Source organism: Stegastes partitus, unplaced genomic scaffold, assembly GCF_000690725.1.
Source record: "Stegastes partitus isolate 25-593 unplaced genomic scaffold, Stegastes_partitus-1.0.2 Scaffold118, whole genome shotgun sequence".
NCBI classification, from domain to species: Eukaryota; Metazoa; Chordata; class Actinopteri; family Pomacentridae; genus Stegastes; species Stegastes partitus.
The window spans coordinates 537,868-557,556 of record NW_007577849.1 but is presented as its reverse complement, the minus strand read 5'-3'; the positions used below and the strand labels follow the sequence as shown (position 1 = coordinate 557,556).

Genomic DNA, 19,689 nt, shown 5'->3' with positions numbered 1-19,689 from the left:
AAGAGGTCTCAAAGAGGTTCACGCAAGGTTGTGGGAGATTTATGTACAGTGGAGATGCTGTGTGAGCTAAAAATAACCAACACTTTGATGCATGCTTAAAGCTTTTCTGTATTTTCACATATCCCCGCATATCCTCCATTTTGCTTTTTGATCATAAAAAAGAATAGACTAGCAACAGTTAAACTTCTCAAGCTCTAATAAGCTGTTTCAACTAAGATGGTGGCAATTTTAGACGTGACACCCTCATATTTAGTGTTGATTTCCATTACTATAATGCTGTATTTGCGTTGGAGGGCTGGACCATTTATTCACAAGCTCTCTGCACCATCTTTTCCCCCCACAGCATGAGCAGAGAACATGACACCAGCCCACAGTGTCCCGCCAAAACACCCAAAAGCGTCTCTAACCCTTCTCGCGGCACAGAAATAGTCATTAGAAGCTCATTTGTTCTTCCCCAGATAATATCACCACGTGTGCCGACTCGGATGGGGAGCACTGCTGGGCGATCTGGCTCATAAGTCGGCAGGCAATGTGGTGATTCTGGACTGGACACTACCCCAGCAGAACCAGGGTGGTCCTGTTTGGTTGTGATTTTTCTGTGGAACTTCCCTCTTGCTTTTTTTTCTCCTGTTGACAGGCTGATGCTCTGAGATTTGTTTTGGCATACAGTCCAGATTTGACACTAAAACAGTGAATTAGAGAGGAAAATGAGAGAGAAGAATTCTTAAAGAGCCTAGTGGTTGTCATGTGAGGTGGCAACGAATTGATTTGACTCAGGGTTACTTTTTATTTGAGTCTTTTGCTTTGGCTAAAAAAAAGGCTTGGAACAGTAGTGGAGGTTTGGAAGGCTTGTCTGTGTGTGTGTGTGGTGCTGGAGTGTCATATAGAAGTTTTGAAGGAATCTTTGAAATAAGTCTTCAACACGGAGGCCTTGATTTCACTTATCTGCTCCTTGTTTCTCTGTTTCTTTTCTTTTTGTGTGTGTTGGATCCTTGTAATATTTATGTCCTGTGTAAACTGTAATTGAATTCAGAAGATGCCAACAAAGCATTTTTAACGTATGTGTTTTAGGTTCAAACTTTGTGACGCGTAAGATCAGCCGTTCTGTGGCAAAAATTTACTTGGGCCAACTGGAGAGCTTCAGCCTGGGCAACCTGGACTCCAAAAGGGACTGGGGCCACGCCAAAGACTATGTGGAGGTAAAACACACAAAACCATTACCACACACAAGCTCAGAGAAATACACACAAACTATGCGTGCACTGCTTCAGAGTTGAACAGGGTTCAGATGTGCACATAGTATTAACAGGCCATGTTTTCCCAGATCATTTGAGGCTGCAATATGTGATCTGCATGAAGCCTCCTATGATTCTCTGCCAAAAGTGAAACAGAGATAGAGAAAGAGAAGGGCAGCGGGAGGAGAGGGAGAGGGCCGCACGCTGAGAGGCCACAGACTGCACTCTGGTTTCCCACAACTCACCCATATCCCAGATCCCTTCAGGCCCCCATCACCATTCCCCGAACGCCTGTAGAAGAAAGAGAGATATTAAGGGAACACCGTGTCCTGGGGACGATGACAGAAATACTGTGTTTGTGTTAACGTAATGGTGCCAGCAGCAAGCAGAGAAAGGAGTGGGGAGATGAAACGAACAGTGGGGTCGCCACGTCTAGGAGCAGACGGAGCTATATGTTTCTATAAGTGTGTGTTTTTCCGCAGTGCGTGTGTGTACGATGTAGCACACATTCCTATGTGTGTGTCGAAGTGTGTGATAGGTTAACGTTGGAACACGTGTGTCTGGCTGTTGAGATGAAAGACTCAACGGGTTGCCATGTCTGACAGCAGACCTCTCGCAGCGGACTGTGTTATTATTAGGAGGTGATGGTGGCGGAGGTAGTGGGGGGTGCTCTTTGAGATGGGAGTAGGGGTGAGGAGGTTATAGTGGGGAACTTCAGTTTAACTGCAGATCGCAGTGTGGGGTCACTGCGTCAGAGCAAGATGGCAGTGTGGTGGTGGTTCATGCTGTTAAGGCGGGGCACGGAGGCATCAATGGCGTCAGTGAAACATCAGTCACTGTATGATTACGGGAACGCTGTTCATCAGTCATATCCAATGTAACCACACAGAATAATTTTTGGCTCCTGTGGTAGGAAGTCTGACTAGAATTGGAACTAGTGCAATGGAAACACAAAATCTTAGTTTTCAGGAAACAAACTGTACGATTGTGTTTTGCTATCATGCAATCGGGTTGATATCTGTTCAAAGAAAGGACAGTTGTATCATTTCTGGAAGTAAAGTGCTGTCCATGTTTTTACACTAAAAGTCAGTGGAAAAACCCAAATGGGCACCAAAGAGATTTAGATTCAGGGTGAAGCTAATTGCAATAAAGACATGCAAATGTGAGTTGACAGTGTTTTAACTTGAACAACCTAAGTTAATGAATTACAATCAAAATTGTGATTTAAAACAATGCAATTCACAAATCGCAAATCACGATTGTATTTCTTTAAACCAATCACAGTGGCATTACGTAGAACTCAGTCACCAATGCCAAACTGATGGAGTTCTTTGACTCAATTTTTAAAGGCCATAACCATACATGTTAAATCCTCTGTGTAACTTTGATGATGCAGTCTTGAGAAATACTGAGTTATACTTCAAATGCAAGTTACAGAGATACAGAGAGCAAAAACAATTTATTTGCCCATTTAGCTACTATATATAGAACTAGTTCTTATTCTTGTGCAAGTAAAATGTTAGTTGTTTGGTCTCATATTGCAAGTTTCTTCATCTTGTTATGTTACTCTGACTGACCGGTTGTGTATTGTACTTGGTGTCATCCTTGTGTTACTAGATTTATGTGTGCCCATTTGACTATCCAGAGCACCCTGGTGTTGAGACGCTCCAGGTTTCCTGTGGGAACGACTGACATTCCATTTTGGGTGAATCAGGCACCTCCTTGCTGTTCGTCTCCTGTTTCGGAAAGGCGGATTTCGGGAAGCCAAACAGAAGCTTGAGGTGCTGAGGGGAACTGAGGTGGAGGAGGAGAAGGAAAGGGGGAATTTGAAAGGAGAAGGGAAACAGACGCGTGTTTGTGGGGCATTTGTACATTATGCAAAAGTGAACCATCTCTCCTGCTGGAAGTTCACCCCACCCAGCAGACCATCAAAGGCCACGACTGTCACCATGACCCCCCTCTCTGCCTCCGTCTGTCTCGTTTTGAAATATCCGTCCAGCCTGCACCAGCACTGTGTTACCATGGCAAAGCCAAACAACTGGCGATTTGTAAACAGAACCATGTGTGTCTGCTTTAGGCTGACAACTGCTTTTCCTCCCTCTCTCTCTCGCTCTCCTCACCCCACCCAGGACAGGGAAATTGCTTGTAATTGGCTGTGGATGGATTGCGGGTGGCAGGAGGGGCGTGCTGTGTGTCTGCTGTAACGACGTCTGAAGGCGTGCGGCTGGCTGGGCATCGTCTCAGTCGGGTATCAGGTATCCATCCCAGGCAGGCAGACAGACCTGGAGCTGCCCAGTTACTCTCAATGGAGCCCTTTATTATTATTATGGTATTATGGAATAGAGGCCGGGAGCTGAATGCTTTAGTATAAAATCGACAGATAAAATAATTTAAATCCTCCTGATCTCATTTTCCTCAAAGGGGTTAGGCTTTGGACTTTCTCAGTTTTGTGACTGTGCTTGAAGCTAGCCTTTTTTTTTGACTGCGGTTCTCTGGGATTTGGCGATACAGCACAAATTTCTTACTCAGAGCGTGCCAAGAAGAAGAGGAAACCCACAGCAATCAGTCACTAACAGCTCTATCTGAACAGATAAAGATGTAGTAGTCAGCCATCTTTACCGAGGACTGCCCTCCTCCCTTCTTCCTCGCCTCCTCCCAGCCCTCAGTTGGCCCATGGTGGGCACAGCTGTTTGGAGCCCCTACCACCCTCTACATCTCCTCCACTTCTGGCTCCAGAGAGCCATTTCCAGTGCAGGAAAGAAAGTTGGCAGGAAGGGAGCAGGAGCAGAAGTTGACTTGGTGGTTTTGGACCTCTTTCTCCCCTCAGGCTCCATCCCACTTCACTCTCTCGCCATCTTTTTGTCTGTTTCCTCTCCCACCTTGTTTTTTTATTTTTCATGTCCCTCCCATCGCCTAACCTTTAACTATCTGGTATTTCTTAAAAGCTGCGTCACAAGAACAAACTGCTGGCAAGCAGTTACCACCCAGTTACCAGATATTTCCCTCTGACAACTAATAACCAGCTCTTATTTTTCCTCTGACTGGAGTTGGCGTTGCTGCTGTCTGTGCTGTAGTGGACTAGAAACTGTTGCCAGATGAGATGTGGCTGACCCGCTGACACACAGCACTGACAGCCCCTCCTCTCTGTTCTTGTCTTGTTCACATATTTATTTTCAAAATATAATTACCTGTGAAATTCTGGTCAGTGGAAGGTGTTTCATTGCAGTCGTCAGGTGTGTGCGGTCGCCCCTGTGTGGCAGTAGCTGTCTGATTCCTGGCATTGTGTGAAGGCAGCGAGGTGACGGAACAGCCCTGAAGGTGTCATTTTTCACCTCGTTTATTTTTCTTATCCTTTTTTTTTGTCTGCCGCAGCTGCCTCGCTGTGTAGTAATGGTTACAGATGAGGCTAATTAACCAATCACAGCGCAGATCAGGGCCAATCACGGATGATTGATGAGAGCGGTTGGCCATTCATCACATGTTTTTGGCTTGGGAGGTGACAGCGGGGGCAGGCTCTGGGCCTTCGTACAGTAAGCTAGACATTTACATCCACATTTTGAACTTCTTGCTGATGTGTCTCAGTGTGCAAAAGAGCCCTTTTTGTCATTTGGCATTTTGTGGGCATGTTAGATTTCATGGACACCTGTTTGACTGTCAAGATGAGACATAAGGGGTGTCTGTTTGGCAGATAGGCATGTTGAGATCAATAGCTTTGTTGCTTTTTACAAGGCTGTTGTTAAGTTTATCTTACATCTGTTTAGTTTAAACTAGACAAAAAAATCCACGTTTTCTGCCAAGTTTAATAGCTTATGGTCAGTTCCATATATTTCATTTATGTGGCCACACAACCATGTAATTTGTAGGCATGTGTGGCACGCAAGTTTATTTTCATTATAACTAACAATCCATAACACCAAATGTTTAGTGTATCGTCATAGAAAACTAGTGTCATTGGCTGGGCTGCTATCAGAGCTTGTGCTTGAAAAATGACTCATATGAGTAATTCTTGAAAATGCCACTGCTTGTGGTCTTAATTAGCAGGAGTACATATCAGTTGCTGTGTTTCAGAGTGAGTTTATGGTGTGTACAGTGTGGCTTGTCTTGCTGGGTGGTGATTTCTAGAACTTCTTGATTCAAACTTCATCTCAGCACGCTGATGTAATATTAATATTGTGATCCAGTTATTTGTAAGCCTTGGTATTTGCAGGAGTTTGGGTTACTGGAATACACATAGCTTGTATCTCAGGTCAAGATTTTCTGAAAAGAACGTTTTTAGTGCTGGTAGAAGCTTTTGAATATGGTGATCAGTCCTGTGCTACTTTGCTGTAGGATTGAAAGTGCATCGCGTCATAGAGGGCGCTGTCCCCTTTGTTTCATTGTGTGTTTTATATTCGTGCCTGCTTGGATCTTTACAGCAGTGACTCAGGGAGCTGATAAATACCTTTGCCTACTCTGTAAGGTTTTAATAAACACAGCTGGAGTGGTAAAGAGCTAAAATGGGAGCTAATAGGGCAGAGGAGAGGGAGCATTAGGTTTCATCACCAAAATCTCCTGACAACAGCGACAACTTCCTGACCCTTCAACCTCTGTAGCACACCAGCCCTGGCATAATCATAATGTCATCTCTGGAGATTTGTGTATGTATGCATGAGATAAAATAGATAATTTAGTAAGAAAGACACTGTGACTGCCACTGTTACGCACATGAGCAGGATGAGTAAATGACAGCAGCTGTGCGTGTTGTGTGTGTGTGTGTGTGTGTGTGTGTGTGTGTGTGTGCATGTGCGTGTGTGTATCCATGTGTGTGTGTGTTCATTTTGGGGCGTTAATTGCAGGTGAAATTTGAGCCACAGCCTTAACAGCAGCTCAGTAAACTGTAGTTGGCCCCCCCTCTGGCTCACGGTAATAAAACCTCACTGATCCTGTAGAAACCTCTACACTCATGAACACATACATGCTCACACACTCACACACGGGGCTTATTTCACCAACATGTACATTTACACAGCATGATGGCTGAACAAAGCAGGGCATTTTATTCCCTATATAGGACTCCAGTGCAGATATCTGATCCTAGGTTTCCCCTGAAAAGCCTCTAAAACCTGTCATTTGAATCCATTATTCAAATGAAGTTTTTAAGTATAGATTGTCAGTACAGAGGGACTATCATAGTTAATTCCTTTTATTTCTCTAAATTACATTTTTTTTCTACGAGATATTATTTTGATGCCCATTCGCGCTCTGATTTTATGCAAGGAAAATAAGAAGGTGCGTCTTTTTTGTACATACATGGTAATAAAAAATTGCTAGATTTTTTTGAAAAACATGGGCTTAGCTCAATTTTGGCATACATTATTTTCTCATGAACCCATAATAAGTTGTGTTTCATGTCTCAAAGACACTAAAGTTTTCTTAAAAGATCTCCTCATGCAACAAGTGCAGTACTCAAACCACTTATGGTGATTTAAAGTCAAGAGAAAAAAGAAGAAAAGAAAATCAAATCTGATGTAGATTCCATTTAAGAAAATAAGGGCAATTTAGAGTTCTATTTTTTAGAATTATTCAGCCTTTATTATCTCATCAATGACATGTTGCTTCAGGCACCTTTATTTCAAAGTTTTATTGCTTATGTACAACCAATTTTATGGTGACACTGATTTGCCGTGGCTTCACTGTAATTTGACCTCAAGTTAGAAGGTGAAGGCTAAGTTAGTTTTGGTGATGTCAATGACAGATTTCTGCAAAAATCCATTTTTCATCAGATTTTTTTCACCTATCATACTTTCCCAAATTCCACAAACACTGATAACTCCCTGGAATTTTTGAACTAAGAACCAAAACTGAGTTGGGTTGTTGTAAATTTATTCATGACATACACAGGTAGGCAGAAGAGAGCTGGACCTGCATAAACACTCAGGGAAGTGGTGTAGGAGGTGAGATATGATGATAGGAATAATGAATTGGGTGAGAGACTTAAAAGAGATCTCCAGGGAGGCACTCTTGCTCCATCTGAGTCCAAATCCTAAATCACTGAACATGGGGTGAGTATTTACTGTGGCAGCTTACCAGACGGACAGGAACAGAGGTGCAGTGGGAGTCATAGAGAAGCAAAATGTTGAAAAATTTCACAGTACAGATAGTTAAGCAGGAAGATAAATGGAGGAAGATTGCGTGAAACTGACTCCCCCCTGCTGCTCTAACAATAGAGGAACGGATAACAGTCAGATCCATGACAGCAGAGATTCTAGTTACTCCTTTAGTGAGGAGGCCATGTCAGGGTAACGGTGAGTGTGTGAGGGTTGTGTGTGTTCCTGTATGGATGTGTATGGCCTTGAAATTTCAGCTGAAACCACCGCAGCTTTACAGGCAGACAGAAACCTGACCCAGTGGGTGTCCTCATTTTTGAGGTGAGATTTAGGGGTTTTTCGAGAATGTCTTTATTTTTTCTTTCTTGCTTACCTTTCTGAGTATTTGGTTGTACAGCTCAGAATGATTGGCTGAAAGAGTTGGCCCTCGACTTCAATTGGCTGGAAGGAAGCTAATAAAGAGAATGATTGCTGCACAATCATTTAGTCAAAACCTGTCACAGCTTTGTTGCAATTTAGTCCCACACTGATCATGTGGTTGGTTTTTGGGTGTGTCCTTTAGCAACTTAGCTTACAATCACTTTATTTGTAGTCTGATAGTTATTAGGTTTAGTCAGTACATACCCTGCTGGAGGTTTGTCTCAGTTAAAAGTGAGTTTTTAATATTTTAAGATCTTAAACCTCAACATTTAAAGTGAGCTGAGATGATCTTTTTACTTCTTTAAGTCATTACAAATTTGTAATTGTTATCTTTTATATCAAATGAGCAGCTTTCAGACATGCACTCCTTTAATTTAACAGCTACTGAATGTGTCGGCTTCATATCTGAATTAGTATAAGCCACATACTTTGAGATGGGTCAAGTGATCTGTGGAAGACTTTTTCACTTTTCAGCACCAGTATTGATCTGAAAACAACCATCCATCCATCCATCCATCCATCCATCCATTATCTATACGCCGCCATCCTCACTGGGGTTGTGGGGTGGCTGGAGCCTATTACAGCCAACTCAGGGTGAAGGCAGGGGACAACATGGACAAGTCGCCAGTCTATCACAGGGCTACACTTAGAGACAGACAACCAAGCACACTCACATTGATTTGAAAACATACACAAAGCAAGAGACAGTTTGCTGCCAAAATCACAGAAACGCCTTTCTCATTACCTTTGCTTTACAATATCACATCTATTGCAAACTTAAATGTCCAAGAAAATAATAACGAAGACAGGTCAAATTAGTGAGACATTAGATCATTAGTTATTTGGACAGTTTCATGAGCTGCTATAGGTTCAGATTAAGTCGTCTGTTTCTTAGTGCATATTATGTTTTATACATCACTTGATGTCACTGTCACTGTGTGGTTATGTCTGAATTAACTAAAATAACATTTTCTGACTTTATTTGTTTTTTTAAATTGGACATTAATGGTTAATTTAGTTTATTCCTACTCATTTTTTGTGTGTGTTTTTTTTTCCATCTCGGTATTGCTTTGAGAAATAAGCATCCCTTTTTTTGTGGCACTCATGTTTATAGAGGTGATGCAAGGATCATTTACAAATTATTTTCTTCTTCTGTCGTTGGTTGTCACATCACGGAAATCACTCCAGTGGCCGCACAATAGCTAAGGCCTTCCAAACCTCAAGCAAAGTTTTTGACAAAACCGGCAGCTTTCTCTGTGTCAAACAAATTGAAATCACTGAGATTCAGTGTACTGTTCTTTTTATCTAAGAGGTGACTCAGAAAAAAGAGGGTTAAGAGATAAAAAGCACTTTCCCTCAGTTTGACACCAAACGAGAAATCTAAAAAAAAATAAAAATTAACTTAATTTCTCTTGTAACATAAAAAGATTCACTAATATTTCTAACCTGCACACTCTACCTTCTGGCAAGCGGGGACAACATTAATTGATTGATTAAGAATGTTAATATAAAGTTCTGAATTGTCTCTGAAACCTGCAATAATCCGAATTCTCCTCATGTGCCTGATAAAGTTTAAGTCATAACTTTTTAGTGCTTCAGGTGCAAGAAGAAATGTAAATTTGCACTTTTACAAAAAACCTCATCCGGTAGAGACAGTAGGATACAAGCAAAGCTCCAGAACTGTTACAAAGTTGACTTTTTCTAATGATGCTTTGTCACCTCTTTTTCTGATTGTCTTAATTGGGTGTGTTGTGCTTTTGTTTGCAGTGTTAAGCTCCCCAAATCAAATCAAACTAAATTAGCTTTGGTTTTATTTGACGAGCCAGTTTTGCTCAGCATTTATGATGTTTTTTTGGTGTACCATCCCTCTAAAAGGTGGCAACTGACGCTCATTTTCTTCTGGTGGGGGAGCAGCACTGATGTTGATTAACTCTGACACAAGTAATGACTTTGTTTTCCTGTTTCAAGGCTGTTACACTCAATAAAACACTGGAAATGCAGGACCTGTCTACCATCTCCAGTTTAGGAGCACCTTTTGGAAGTTGTAATGCAATTTTATGTCAGATTTAGTGAGATTTTATGGCAGTATTGATTACTGGAGTAAATCATTTTCAAATCATTGGAACAGAATAATCATGATAAATTTCCAGTAGGCATGCCAATGTTTCTTTTTTTGTGCATTAAGGAGTCAAACACACCAAAGTGTTGCTTGGCTCTGGCTTTTAGAACAAACAGCTGTCTGTCCAGCTGGATGGCTCTGACGGCTCTGGTATGAAGATTGTCTTTCTGTAGGTCTTTTTGAAAAGAGAGAAGAAATTTTGAAAGTCTTTCATGGTGAACGGAACTTTTTGGACACTTTAGAACTTTACCTTAGCAGCATGAGCATTCCCTTGTATGTTTTATAGCCTAAACATTAGAAATATGTCTTTATGAGAATGAAAATAAGAAAAATGATCATACTACTCAGCTTTAATGGTACTTTAGAATATTCGTCTGGTGTGTGTGTGTGTGTGTGTGTGTGTGTGTGTGTGTGTGTGTGTGTGTGTGTGTGTGTGTGTGTGTGTGTGTGNGCGCGCTGCAGCAGCTGGCCATCTCTCTCAGACTGACAGGCCTGAGCTCTCCCCTGCTGGGTTGAGGATGAAAGCAGATGCTCTGCTCCTTCTTCTCCTGCTCTGTTTTTCTCTCCTTGCTCTTTGCCGCCTTGTGTAACCAGAATCCTCAGCTTTCATATGGAGCCTGCAGGAAAGTTTGCACCCCGGAGTCCTGCAGAAAGCAGAGACACACAGACAGATGGACTGACACTTTTGATGCCTTAGTCTGAAAAATTCAAACATGTTTACTTTAAATATGAATGTAGTGTCAGATATGGATCATTGTTTATTGTTGTTTGACCACACAGCTATTATACAAGAACCTAAGATACACCTTAACAAATTTAACAAATTTACAAAATGATGATGAAACTTAAGGAACTTTCTGATTCTGACTATCTGACTAAGTGTATGGGGGCCGCTCTCAGTATTTGTGTTTTTGTTAGTCTGTACCAGGGGTTTCCGTTTTTTTTTTTAGGGGTAATACCATTTCCTAATATTCAAGAAATATGATAACCATCATTTGGAGCAGATATACATTTGCTAAATTAAAATCATATTGTCACACCGACTCCAATATGAACTTTGTTGAAATGCCTTTGTGTATTTGACTTTTAACTATGTTAATTTGAAAGAGTGTTTGTTATTATTCCTCCTTCAGTGTTGATAGGCTATTACTTGTGGTGTGTAACCAATCAGATAGTATTGTAGGTATATTTCAAGACCACAATGTGGTGACTACTCATAGCTGCGACAGAGTTATAGTAATGCATTTTTAAATGAATTTACTTCACATAATTTCTACAATAATCAGATAAATGCTGAATATCAAATCCAATAATTTGCCAGGGCTATAATCAGTTGACCCTAAGTCTGTACTTTAAAAAGGATAATGGACAGTTCAGAATTCAGTAGATAGAGTGTGATGCTGCTAAGTAGTTGTTGGTGTTGACATGCTACATGACTTAATGTTGTATGTAGCCTATTTAAGTTGGCTTTTTTTAAAACAGGAAACAAAAGCCAGAGAGTCATTTGTGTGTGTGTGTGTGTGTGTGTGTGTGTGTGTGTGTGTGTGTGTGTGTGTGTCTGTGTGTCTGTGTGTCTGTGTGTCTGTGTGTGTGTGTGACCTGAGCTATTTGTCCTGCAGTTCGGTGCTGGGTTTTGACAGGTTTGGTAGGTGACAGGTTTGTGGGTGGGATGACATCCCCCACATACATGCAGAGGAGAAATATACCTCCCACCTGGACAGGGACAGCATAGCGGGAAGAGAGAGGGCAGGAGAGGGTGACGGAGCAGGAAGAAATGGATGAGGTGACGTCTCCAGAGGGGGTAACTGGTGGGAAGCCGTGTTACCCTGCTGAGGCTTTAACAGGCCAGGACAGGAGGCAGGGAGTCAGCTGGTGGGGATGAGAAAGGTTGTGTGAGAGGAGCTTTAGAGGCAGGAGCTGAATCTCTTGTAATCTGCCTTTGTATTAACAAACAGTGATGCGAAAGCTCTCCAATTCGACCGTAAGAAGTGCAGTATTTACATGATTGAATTTTTTTTCAGTCTTTATTTTTCAAAGTTTGTAGGATGAGCTTGATGAAGGGTTGATGAAGTTGTTCTCCATAAGTAATTACATGTATTGCTGGACCTTTGATAGTTTGTATTTGTCCCTGCACTGTACAGGTAGATGAAATAGTGCCAGTACATCTGTTTTAGAAAATACTCTTGAACACACTCTAAATGTTTCACATATTTTCCTCAAGAGTTTCAACTTGTCCTCCTTTTCAAGCAACTGCTCATGTTGCAGAACTGCTACTAGAAACAAGGAAACTATTTTTGTGCAGGAAAACCTATTATTTTTTGCCAGTGAAGTATGCGAAAGTTTGTTTCCTTTGTTCATCATGTTGATTATCAACATTTGTCACTACTATTTCCTTGTTCCACTTTTCTTTTTTTTCTTTTTTTTTTTTTTTACATGTTTTTTGACCTGAATGTGATGTTTTGCGCTGGGTGTACCTTGCCTTGTGTAATAACACTAATAATAGTTTTAGTCAAATAGTTTGTATTTAAATCAGAATCTGCGTCTGCTACTTATTCTTCTTAGTCAGGTGCTAACTGATTTGATACCCAGCCTTACTGATGTCAATAAATCTTTATTCGGTAGGTAGGGAGTCCACAGCTGGCTGGTGAAACTGAGACACTCCTTGATTGGGAAGCACAAGTGTGAGAGGCTATCTAATGCAATAATCCCTCCCAGGCCCCGTGTGTGTCTCTTTGTGTGTGTGTGTGTGTTGGATCTCATTATACAGAAAAGTCTCGCAGTGACATTTTAGGGAGTATCAGTACAAGTGAGGGAGTGAAGTGAAGCCTCACTGGTCCAGCAGACAGGGCTGATGGAGCAGAGGGATGTTTAGAGGAGTGGGGTTGGGGGTGGGGGGGTCATCTTGTTTTTATTGTCTGAGGAGTCTGGCCGACTCTTTGGGACTGGAATGTGTGTGACCTCCTCTCTCGCTGCTTCACACTCCCTCGCTCTCTCTCTCTCTCTCGCTCTCTCTCTTGCCCCGTCAGACGGTCGAGCGGCTCGTGGGAAGATTCTCGGTCCAGATTGTCGAAATTGAGCCAAATATCACAAGAGCTCAGTCACAGTCTCTGCTCCTTTCTTTCTCTCGCAGCTCTCAGTCTGTCTCTCTCTCTCGATTACATTTTTGTCTGACTGACTGACCTCTTTGATACTCTGCTTGCAGAGTGCCTACACTTTTTGCGGCTGTGTTGGTGTGGACATGAATTTGAAACTATGCATGTGTGTGTGTACTTATATTGGCGCATCAGTATCACTTGCCCTTTGAGTATTAAGAGAACGCTTTGTGCACTTGAGAAAAATATTAATTTGCACATGCACGTACGTGTGTATGTTATATAATTCTTAATTTAAGTTTAACTGATGAACTCATGCCTCTTATTTTCTTTTTCATGTAATAGGTATCAGTACATAAGATTATAGATAATGACAGCAAGGTTGGGAGATCATTAGCTTACCATAAATAGTGGAAGCATGGCTCTCTCCAAAGCTAAACACTACTAAAATTCAAAATTGAACAGAACCAACTCATTAAACCAGGAACTTGCTGCCTTTACACTTCTGTTTTGGTATGGGTTGAATAAATAACACAAACTGAGCTTCAAAGGTTTTTGGATTGGATGTTGGAGAGACCCTGGTTAGCTGTTTTCTGCAATTTAATCTCTTTATGGTATCAGACAGATAGTGACGACAGCACTTTGTTCTTTTTTCCCCTCTATTGTAATGACATTTATTTTATTTTTTTTAGATATTCCACATTGTTTTTATTACATTCAATTAGTTCTTTGTATTTGCTGCCTTAAGTTTGATTGTGGTTTGAGTGCTACAACGTTGTATCAAGTTAAGTGTACATGTTATGTATCTTTGCACTTTGCAAGTAGGGATGCAAATATAACCTTGTCTTTAACTGACAGTCATGTTAACAACCTACAATCAATTAATTGTTGGAATGAATGAATACAGTGAACATGTTTCCTAATGCTGATAGTCATTTTTAACCAATGACAATTGTTTACTGCAAAATCGACGAGGTTATATTAAGAGAACAGATCAGGTAAACGCTGGGTTACACAGCAACCCCACAACAACGAGCTGTAGTCTTCCATACTAAATATCCTGTAACGTCATAGTGGTTGATATCAGATTAGTCCTCTTAGCTGATTAGTGACTTGTTTATTCAAGTCAACAATACTCCAGCTGCTGCAAATGTCTACAAATAGTGATGCAGCAGCTTCATTAGTCCAGGTAATATGCCAGTATGTACTGCCACCTCTAAAATGTATTTATACTTCCTTTATACTGTCTTCTCTGACAACCAAGATGGGTCAAAGCAAGTCCTCCTGTGCCTGTTGTGTGAGAGACTGTAATGTTTTTAGACGGGGAGCTGCTAGTGCTCCAGTCAGGCCTAGCATTACAGCCATCAGCAGCAGAGCTTGTAGCCACTTTCTCGCCACAGTTGCCAGATTCAGTTGTTGTTCAGTAGTTGTTTTTTAAGAAGCCACAGATTTTTTGGCCTGACTTTCAGACATTTGGGATAATGTCCATTCATCATTGGTTTTAAACAGAATGATGCTTGTTGGGAAGCTTTTAATGTCGAGTCAACTCAAGTAACTTTAACATCACTCAACTGTCACTCTGGTTCTGTGTCACACGTCTTTGTATGGCCATTTTGGTGTGGTTCATTGACATAATGCAGTTCTCTGCACTGAAGTATATCATGGGGAAACTGAATAGAAAGATCAGAATAAAATTTAAAGAAACAACAACAACAAAAAACTTCTACATTGTTTTGAAGTGGTTTCAGATTTTCTTTTCCAAAAAGACCCATATCGGGAGATATAAGCACCTTTTTAACTCACAGGATGGATCAGCTGTTTCTGCTTCTTTTGTTGTCCTCTCCTCTGGACAACATGAAACATTACATTGAAACATTTTACCTGACATTAAGTAATAATCACAACTTGCCTTATTAAAAGCAGTTGCTGAAGACTTTTGTTTCTGAGGTCTCCTACTCTGTTTATTACAGCCATTTGTAACAGCCTACACCTTCCAATGTAGACCAAGTTCATTTGCTCCAATTCAATACGTTTTTTTTCAACATTTCAAAAATTTGCTTTAAATCTGCTTAACAAACATACAGACAGCTTTTCCAGGCCATGAAATCCATCATCATTTGAAAAGAGCCTGGATTGAAGTACCACGTGTGGCTAACATTTGGGAATCTTTATCATGTAACCTTTCTTTAGCTTGTCTTTCTTTCTTTTAATTATACAGCCTGCCAAGCACTTAATAGGTGTGCTCTGGATACGTTTTTATTTTTATTTTTTTGGTATAGTCCAGCAACAGGTATGGAATCAAGAGGCCAATTTCGATCCAGGCCTACTGAGAACTGAGAGCTGCCTGTAGTTTATTGAGCATGGCAGGAACAGCATCCCAACCAGTCCACTTCAAACAGGCCTGGTGGCTTAAATGGAATGGAAACATTTGTTGGGTCACAGCACTGAAAGCTCTTTTCCCTCCTCAGATAATGCCAAATGGCTTCCTCATGTTGTCTGTTTTTTATTAGACTTAGAGTAGATCCCAGTTCACATAGGCTTATGATATTAAATCTGGTGTCTGTCCCCTGTATCCCACACAAGCTCACAGAATCGCAGATACTTTACAGTCACAAACATGCCTTCATACACAAACACGTGTGTGCAATGTGGTTAATGTGAAGGTTGTGGTAATACGCAAACTGTAATTGTGTTAATATTGTTAAACACATATCGGACATGCATGCATGATGCATAGAAACGACCACATACTTTTTGTGAAGCAACTTGTGTGTGTGTGTCCAGTTACATGTATGTACAGCAAGGTTCGGGACCAGTGCATAATTGGTGAAGAAATGCTGTGCGGAGGTGTTGGTCTGATGGATGAGGAGAGAACTGACATGGTATTCAGAACCTCTCTCTCTGCACCACAATGAGGCTTTCACTCCACGCTGCTCGTATTGAACTTTATCCTTATTAAAACAGCCGCGATGGAGAGCTGTGTATTTGCTTTTAGAAGGTGGGACTTTCTAAGGGAGTGCCAGGGATCTCTTTTTTAATTAAGAGGCCCCAGCAATATGAGAGTGTGTGTGTGCGTGAGTGTAACCTGAGGGGAGGCCCTGTCTGTGACCTGCAGTGATAGTGGTGGTTTGTTTTCATTCTAAACTTGCCTCAGAGTTACTGGTTTTGCACCTTATTTGACCTTAGTTTGACCCGGCCATCACCTCTCTCTGACCCTCTGCCCAGTTTTTTTTTTTTGTCTTATGGTTACACCTCTCTGTTTACCTTCCTCTTTTTCCTACAGTCATCTTCTTTCCTTCCATTTTCCCTTCCCTCTGTCAGCTTTCCCTCACTTTCTCCACCTCTCTTTCTTACCCACCTCACTATTCCTTACTCAGCTTCCCATCACACACGTGCACTGAGCTGTACACAGTCTCATGCACATGTACATGCACATGCACGCACACTCACTCAATCAAACTGAATGATTGCACATTTGTCTTGACAGTTGCTATAAAAAGAGCCGCCCACTAAACACTGCAGTCCTCTCATTATATCATTACAGACCCACAGCAGGCAGGCAGCTCTTTGACTTCTGCCTCCCTTCTTTCTACTATTTCTCTCTCTCTTGCTTTTTTCATATATCTGTCTTTTTCGAGCACAGGAACGAACAGAGGGAAAGCACGAGAAAGAGTGAGAGTAGAGGAAAAGATGTGGGTGGCGCTATAGAGTGAGAGGTGGGGACATGTGGCATGACGGAGGGGAATCCCTAGCACTTGACTGTGGAGCAGAGGCTCCATGGCTCCAGGGGGCTGGCCAGCTCAAGTGTTTGTTTATGTCTGTGGGCCAGAGGGGAGAGACGGTGGCCATGTTCAGCAGCTACATGAAAGGCCCTGAGCGCTCTAATGAGACGTAATTACCATGTGCGTGTGTTTACGAGATTGCGAGGAAGCGAGGAGGAAAGAGAATGAATAAGCACGTTTCACCCTGCCTGTGTTTACTCCCCGTCTTCACAAATCTATCGTTTTTCACAGCGCAATAGCTTGCCTCGTTGCCCTCCAAACCAGCGCAACCTCAAAGTATAGACCTTGCCGATTGGTGACTGTCACGGCCTGTCATGCTTGTTTTATTCCTCGAGATTTTCAGCTGCAGACTGGTGTGACATCCCGTGAGGTGGGTAACTTAGTCTCTCATGTGCAGGCCACGTGGCTGGGAGGATTCAAAAATACACCATGTACAAATTTAGAAATTCAGAATTGAACAGATGCTAAGAAAGGTGTGTTATTATCTTATGAAGGGGGTTAGCTAAGTTTTTTTTGGTGTTTGACTAGTGCTAGAAATAAAGTTATTGTGAGTGCTGAGACTAAACCAAACAGTAAATGAGCTTTAAAACCAAAACAATGATCCAAGAGAGGCTAAAAAGCTTTGTTGAGCTGCAGGGTTTCTGTTAAAGGGCTTATCATGCCAGAAAGTTTGTAATCTAGCATCTTGGCTGAGTTAATATCCTAGAAGTCTGCTGCCTGTCATGTCATAAAGGCCTGCATGGGCAGACCATGATGAGCTCTTTAATGGCCTGGAACTGGAAATATGACTGTTTGTATTTACAGGCCATTTAGAGCTTTCCACTGGCATTCACACTCTCTAACCAGAGAAAACACAAGCTGCTGCACAGCAAACACCAGCCCACGTGTACTGTACTTCTCGGCCACTGAGAGCTCTTCTGTGTGATTCACAGTGTGTGTGAGCGCATGGACGCTTGCCGCCCCAAAATAGCATGCGTCCCTAATTACTGCTGCAAACACAGGTGTGGAAAGCAAGGCCTCCCTCCACCCAAAATCCCAGACCCACCATCCTGCACACAGCACCCTGTGTGTTCCTGTTTGGCAGCACAGGAAGTCCAGACTGTGTGTGTATGTATTTGCATGTGCAAGTGTGTAAAGCTGTGTGGAAAGAGAGGCTGCAGAAGAGTGTCTTCATCTTTCAGAGCGTGTGTGTAAGGGTAAAAGTGTGTGTCTGAGAGTGACTGAATGAGTAAGTGTGTGTGTGAGAGAAAGTTTGTATTTGTGTATGAGTGAGTCCAGACCACACCCTTTGAAGTCGGCTGCACAGTGTGTTGGGGTTTGGGCACAGACACACAGCCCCTCCGTTGGCTGGCTGGAAACCTTATACCCCACATCAATCAGACCTGCCACTCATACATTATTCATAACCCAGACACACACATGTACACCCACACTTTCTCATCCTTAGACTCTGTAGTTTTTGCCCCTTATATCTCCAGTTGGCAACTGAAGTAAAATGGGGTGGGTGGTGCTGCTGTTGGGGGTCTGCCTCCATTTAACCTCAGTAGGTTAGAAACAAAGGTGGAGTTGTTATGGGATAAATGGTTTCTGTGTAGTCATTGCAAACACACACACACATATGTGCACGCACACACACAGCCATGGAGTAGCTGAAGATATTATGTTTTAATAATAATTTTAAAAAAATAATTGTTTAAAAGATTTTTTTTTAAAAAAGAAGAATGTCTGCACGACTGATCAGTTGTACTTTCAATAATGTTTTCAGGCCTTTATTTTCTAAAATTCTTAAAATGTAGGTAAAATTCTTTTACATTCAGAGTTAAGCCTTGACTTAGCTGTGGACACCATGGTCACGCAGTAGTTGTTCGTATTCTCAGCGCTCTGCTTTTTGCAGGTGATGTGGTTCTGTAGGTTTTATGAAGGCATGACTTTACACACGCACAGGGGCAGTTTGCAGGCGAATTTCAAGCAGCCTAGATGCTGACCAGACTGCTGGAACCTAGCCCTGATAGGCAGGAGCAGGTGGACGGATGGATGGATGGAATTAACATAAAATAATAGTTTTGCAATGTGGCCATCAATCCGATAAATGGTAATATAATTGTCACAAAAGTTGTCATTGCTGAGATCTGGAAACAGCAGTATCACCGAAAAAAAGTCAGATCATAGAACTACAATAGTACAGAAGTTGTAACTTACCTTTTAGGAGAAAATAAAGGCAGACGCACAATAATTGACAAAACTCTTTGCTGTAAGCATCATAGCAGTTTAAATGCAAATCCTCTGCTTAAATTTTGACCTTGTTTACTCAGTTTTCATCTGCAATTATAATGACATTATAACTGTTCAGACTTGTAGTTTTCCCAGCACAAATAAAGGAATTTAAACTATCTGACTACACTGTTGGCTTGTTTGTATCCTATGTGACCATCCGACTGCATGTGTTTCTTTACTTGTCACCAAATATTGCCAGAATTATGAAACTATGACAAGTTAGATTCATTGCTTTGTCTGTTTATAGCCTCTGGAAAATGGATGGGCTGTGTATGGAAAGCCATCTATCATTCTTTACTCCTGTCAGCCTCTCTCTCTCTCTCTCCTCCTCACTGTGTGTTTGTCTCTCTCAGCTTTAGCTAGTATTGTCTCACTCTCCATGAAGCCTAAAATGACCAGTTTCCAGTCCACTGACGTCCTCGTCGTGTGTCTTGACATTCTCAGACCACAGACCAGATTCTCTCCCCTCTCTGTTTTCGTTCTCAGACGTCAGTCTGATGCTGAAGCAGATAGAAATCAAACCTCAGAGGACAAGTTGTTATTGACCTCCTGCTGTGCGCCAAACAACTATCACTGCCTGTGGAAGACAGATGTAGACGGAGAAAGAGACAGAGAAGCATTAGCTCTTCAAGGCAGACGGGAGCTGTGAGAAAGAGCTCAGTTTGACATGAGAATTAGCTT

General features: G+C 41.7%; 1 protein-coding gene across 1 annotated transcript in view; it reads left to right on the top strand.

Moving 5' to 3' along the window:
• Window positions 1-19,689, top strand: part of gmds (GDP-mannose 4,6-dehydratase) — a 190,412-nt gene that overhangs the window by 72,176 nt on the left and 98,547 nt on the right. Inside the window, exon 7 of the mRNA XM_008278193.1 lies at window positions 1,072-1,199. Within this exon, the coding sequence (XP_008276415.1) occupies window positions 1,072-1,199 (128 nt within the window). The remainder of the gene's footprint in view (window positions 1-1,071; window positions 1,200-19,689) is intronic.